The 6,000-nt window shown below is 38.3% G+C and overlaps 1 protein-coding gene across 1 annotated transcript in view; it reads right to left on the bottom strand.

Moving 5' to 3' along the window:
• The window catches only part of LOC146453544 (uncharacterized), a 94,041-nt gene extending 88,998 nt beyond the window's left edge, over nt 1-5,043 (bottom strand). Inside the window, exons 1-2 of the mRNA XM_085096489.1 lie at nt 4,967-5,043; nt 3,423-3,579 (exon numbers count right to left, since the gene is read on the bottom strand). Of these exons, the coding sequence (XP_084952615.1) occupies nt 3,423-3,579; nt 4,967-5,030 (221 nt within the window). The 5' untranslated portion in view covers nt 5,031-5,043. The remainder of the gene's footprint in view (nt 1-3,422; nt 3,580-4,966) is intronic.
• Nucleotides 5,044-6,000: the final 957 nt, after the last annotated feature.

Consider the following 6,000-nt stretch of genomic DNA (forward strand, 5'->3'; position numbering starts at 1 on the left):
GCAAATATAACAATTAACAGAACAATACGAAAATAAACAATTCAAGTAGAACAATGTGGCAAACAAGCACTCAGAAATGGCAAAATAAGACAATTAAAAAATGAAGAGTGAGAATAATCGACAAAGATCGCACAAAGATAATAACTAGTTCTCTGCTGAAGTATGTTTTGAGGTCAACAAAATTGAAAAGCTTTTGAAGCTAACCGAGAATTAGAATGTACACATAATCGGCAAAAATAGCGCATATAAATAAAATTCAGAAAGTGGTAAGTCGACTTCAAGTAGCCCGCAAAACTACAAAACTATACGTGTTGAAGCAGGGCAAAAAAATTAATTAGAAAGTCAATCTAAAGCCGCCCGCAAAGCTAAAAGCTACTCGTTTTGAAGCAGGGCGCAACATGAATTGTAAACACATTATCAGCAGGGCGTAACAATAATTACGAAGTCAATTTCAAATTGCCCGCAAAGCTAAAAGCTACATGTTATCAGCAGGGCGTAACAATAATTGCGAAGTCAATTTTAAACTGCCCGCAAAGCTAAAAAACTACACGTTTGAAGCAGGGCGTAACAATAATTACGAAGTCAATTTCAAATTGCCCGCAAAGCTAAAAAGCTACACGTTTGAAGCAGGGCGTAACAATAATTACGAAGTCAATTTCAAATTGCCCGCAAAGCTAAAAAGCTACACGTTTGAAGCAAGGCGTAACAATAATTACGAAGTCAATTTAAAATTGCCCGCAAAGCTAAAAAGCTACACGTTTGAAGCAGGGCGCAACAATAATTACGAAGTCAGTTTCAAACGGCCCGCAAAGCTAAAAAGTTACACGTTTGAAGCAGGGCGGAACATGAATTGTAAACAGAGTTAAAACTGCCCGCAAAGCAACCAAGTACACGTTAACAGCAGGGCACAACATAATTGCGAAGTGAATTTTAAATTGCCCGCCAAGCCAGGGCGCAACATGAATTGTAAACATGCCCGCAAAGCAACGAAGGTCGCACGTTCAGAAGCAGGGCGTAAAATAAACTGGGGGGTAAAGAGAAAATTGCCCGCAGGGCTACAAAGCTACACGTTTAAAGCAGGGCATGACTTGAGCTGAAAACAGACTTAAAGCTGCCACGGGAATACGAAGTGCAAGAACACGTGTACGATACTGGAGTAAAACAAAAATTGAACAAACCTCCAAAGTGACTTGTTCTCCAGCGGCGTTTTGAGGAGGTTCTTCTGCGTTTGGTGGAGGCGGAGGCGGTGGTGGTGGTTGAACAACCGCGGCCGCTTGAGCTGCTGGAAGGTTTTCCTGTGCCGGGAATTGTACAGCAGGGTCCGCCATTTTGAACTATGCTCTGTCGCTTGATCGACAGAATGGCATTGTTCACTTTGTCTCATCTCCTTTTATACGTGAGAGGTGAGACCGCTGAGAATAGCAGACAGTTCACACGTCCAATTTGACGTTCTAGACATTCGCGACGAAAGTTACATGAACAATGTGTGAGCGAGATTTTACAGCACTACGTAGTTATTAATTTTTATTAATTTTCTTTTTGCTACCGCACAAAGAATTTATAACATGAGACATAAAATGTGAAGAAAAAGTGCCGAGGAGACCTAAAAGAAACTAGAAAGCTTATATTATGTGAATAGGCCTCCTCAAATGAAGTCTCAAATATATTATTTAACTGCCGTCGAGATAATGACATGGCGTAAAGTCGATAGCCAAACAATAAACTAAATCATACGCTAAGAGATTTCATGTTATTTATAGTAATTAATAATTAATCAGTTCTTAAGAGATTTCTTTAATTAAAGACAGGTGGAATCTGTGTTGACGATTTCATTGTCCAGCGAATTAGAAAATTTGGGTCCTTGGAAAAAGACAGAAAAGTTCTTAATTTTAGTTCGAATATAAGTTAGACGGAAAGCATGGGATTTTTTTCATGTATGGCGGAAGAGCCCCCGAAGGGAATCTATTCAATAAAGTATGTACGTATGTATGTATGTATGTATGCATGCATGCATGCATGCATGCATGCGTGCATGTATGTATGTATGTGTGTGTGTATGTATGTATGTATGTATGTATGTATGTATGTATGTATGTATGTATGTATGTATGTATGTATGTATGTATGTATGTATGTATGTATGTATGTATGTATGTATGTATGTATGTATGTATGTATTGAAAGGCCCCGTCTTCAAATCGCAGATGTAAACAACACAGGCGGCCCAAGCTCATGTTACGAAATAAAAGTGACTGGTAGCGATCAGTACCGGGCGTATTGTGTTACATTTGAATTTATATAGGTTTGTAAGGGAAACCAACGGCTTTATTTAAAACCGTAGAAATTTGAACGATTTCTCAATAAAATTGACTTACCTTGACTCCTTGTTGTATTCTTTGTTGCTTGTCTGCTTTTAAAGTCGATTGGAAGCGATTTGGGGGAGTTATCGTTTCTGTTCGATACTCCCCCAAATCGCTTCCAATCGACTTTAAAAGCAGACAAGCAACAAAGAATACAACAAGGAGTCAAGGTAAGTCAATTTTATTGAGAAATCGTTCAAATTTCTACGGTTTTAAATAAAGCCGTTGGTTTCCCATACAAACCTATATAAATTCAAATGTAACACAATACGCCCGGTACTGATCGCTACCAGTCACGTTTATTTCGTAACATGAGCTTGGGCCGCCTGTGTAAACAAGCTGTGATTTAAGTGCGATTTGAGCGCGATATCGTCTTAAGTTATGTAATAAATCCTGTAAATTTACAAATCCATTCAAGTTTGCAAGTTTCAGTTGTATTCGAAACCCTTCCATTATTGCGGCAATCAATCAATCAATCAATCAGTCAATCAATCAATCAATCAATAATACTTTAGAAATACACAGGCAAGTAAAAACTAACGTTTCGCTTGTATTATTCTTTCCTTGTGAATGGCGTCATGACGTCGCCGAAACGTCGGAACATTATATCGTTAGTTTTTACTTGCCTGTGAATCAATCAATCAATCAATCAATCAATCAATGATCGATCGATCGATCGATTAATCAATTAATCATTAAAAAAGTACGTCACAATTTGTGCAAAACTGAATAGCCCGTATAAACAGGTTTTTGAATAGTTTTTGGAAAACATATTATCTCAAAGATTGCTTGGTGATTCCAGTAACTGTTATCTGAAAGCTAATGTTCAACAAACTACGATTCCCCGTAAATATATCTTTCAATTTAAAGTTTGTGTCTTTAAAGTTTCAGTTTTTGGTAAACGATTAGCACTTAACTCCCGGTTATGAAAATTACAATCTATGGCATTTGAGTGCACTTACCACTATTGGTCAAAAAATGAATGAACGACGAATAAGGCGTCATGCAGAGGTAAATAAACTATATAGCTAATGTCATGATAACAGGTGTGCATTTACTTACCCACATAATCCGTGATACTCCAAGTCAAACTCGTCAAAGTTGATTACCAGCGCCATGCCGTCTGGAATTGGAACCGAATAACTGCAGTTCATATTATTGGGGTAGTTGTTTGGATATCCAGGAGTTGAAAGCGAGTTGTTTACCACTGAGCCACACTCTATTCAAAGCAAAGTAGTTCAATCAACACTTTACTTACGAGATGGACACGATGAAACAAATAGTAAGACAATCAGTGAAAGAAAATTCAATGACATTGAAACATCCTCTACTGGCCATAACAATAAGTTAATCAATTTTACTCGTTACACGACGAAGCTCAGAATTTACCATCTGTTTTTGTTCATCAAGAAGCCCACTGGACGCTTTCGACTTCACTGATCCCAAATTATGCAGGACGTATGTCAGATGTGGAGCATATGACTGTAACGATCAAGTGTTGGTTAAGGACGGTGACTACTTTTGTTTCTGCGCATACGTTCTGCGCATTTCGAATTACTCGAGTTTCCTATGGGTGGTGCCCACTAATACAGGGATATTTTTGCTCGGTTTAAAACTATGCGGAAAAAGCAGACCTTAGCAAGTGATCATGGTATCCAAAAAGAAATGTTTGCATTCCAATAGCCCTTGCTAAGATCTGCTTTATCTACATAGTTTTTAAACCGAGCAAAAATATCCCTGTATTAGTGGGCACCACCCATAGGAAACTCGAGTAATTCGAAATGCGCAGAACGTATGCGCAGAAACAAAAGTAGTCACCGTCCTTAATCGTTACAGTCATATGCTCCACATCTGACATACGTCCTGCATAAATTGGGATCCGTGAAGTCAGTATTAGTAGGCACCTTCCTAAACTAATTGCGGTTGACATGCTGAAAACATTCCACTTACGACATCTTTGAGAACACCACTAACTATAATTAAAAAGGATCACGCATAGGAAATCGGGAGCAAATAGTCCAGTCATGGCTTCTGTAAATATTTGATCTCACCTAAGTGGAATTACAGTGTTATGAAAAATTAAGTGACTAACGTTGTTATTTTTGAAATTAAACTGGAATGGTTATCATTTTTCGTTGGGAAGGTTTGACGGAACCCCTTGGAGTAAATTTTATTGATGGTCCAAATTACTTAATTCCTGCCTGTCTTTGTTTGCCGTTTTTCCCACTTACGGTTAATCTTTGGATCCTTTGTGGATAATTAAATGTATAACACGTCACCACTAACACCCAATTTTGAAACAGGGGGAGGGAGGGGAGAGAAGTGAAGGCAATGTAAAATGTGGCAACCTTCGCAAGCCACAATTGACGGGTGTTAAGGAGGCGTTGCTCATCTTCCCTACAATAGTTATCACGGAAAAGATTCTGATCAGCGTATCTAGGCAGTTCCAGAATTCGTAATTCCTAACCCCCTGGTAGATTTTCGTTGTACTAGTCCATGAACAGCATGAAATATATGTTTTATGCTTTGATAATATGGATTGTAACACAAGGACGTGCACATGTACAGACAAATTGCTGCCAGAAAGAGAAACAATATGAACTCACCTCGGCTGGCGATGATGCCGTTCTCAGTCCAAAACAGCACAAAAAGTAGGACAAGCATTTCCATGCTGGAAAGGTGACTTTTTGCGGTTACCGATGCAGCAATCATCAGCCTTTACTTCCTGCGGGCAGAGAGGATAATAAAAAATTGTCATTGTAGCTCCGTTAAATGTTCAAATAAGCAAACCATGGAAAACTTATGTCTTAAATTAGTACTGTCTTTTCTTGTGTTTAATTCACCTGAGTAATTTTCCAGTAAGTTATATTAAGTAACTTTAGCTGCCTCGTTTTACAGGATGCCTGGAGTTGGCGAAATAAGCGATTTTGATTTCTTTAGACTTGCCCTCATAGCACGTGTTAATAACATTGCCTTTTCTCAGCTTCAGATTCCACAATTTCACAAGTATTAAAGCTACGACGACGAGCCTTGGAGGACAAAGGATACGTCCAAAGATCTTTCCTTTGAGATCTGCAACGAAAAGTTATGGCGTCATGTGACGTTGTCATGAGATCATGATTGTCCTGAATGGAGGCCATTTTGGATCCACCATATTTGATTTCTGGATTTCCCCAAAACTTTAGGAAAGGGCCGATATTGAACGAAAAGTAATCAAAACCAATAAAAGAACACTAATATGGGCTAAAAAAATAAAAGTTACTGTAAGTAGAAAGAAAAGTAATTTTCCATTTTTTGAAATACGCTTGTCAAAAATTGGTTGTCACGACAACATCAAAGTCAATGAACAGTAACCAATGGCATGAAATTCTTCTCGGATAAATTTCCGAAAGAGTCCTGAAATGTCAGGCCGTTTGCTTAAATATTGAAAAAGTTATTCAGGTTCAAAGTCCCGCGGAGATTCAGGAACCGCTAGGTCTAGATAGGGTTAAAAAACTGTTAATTATACCAACGTAAAAGCTTGGAACCTGCAACTATAACGAAACCCCTACATAAAATACTAAAGGCAGTTAAATTGAGTCCATAGATGGAAAAAGACACTTTTGGAAGCCTGTATAGGTTACCAAACACAGAGAGACCA

The sequence above is a fragment of the Pavona decussata genome, unplaced genomic scaffold (genome assembly GCF_977016875.1).
Source record: "Pavona decussata unplaced genomic scaffold, jaPavDecu1.1 SCAFFOLD_329, whole genome shotgun sequence".
Taxonomy (NCBI): domain Eukaryota; kingdom Metazoa; phylum Cnidaria; class Anthozoa; order Scleractinia; family Agariciidae; genus Pavona; species Pavona decussata.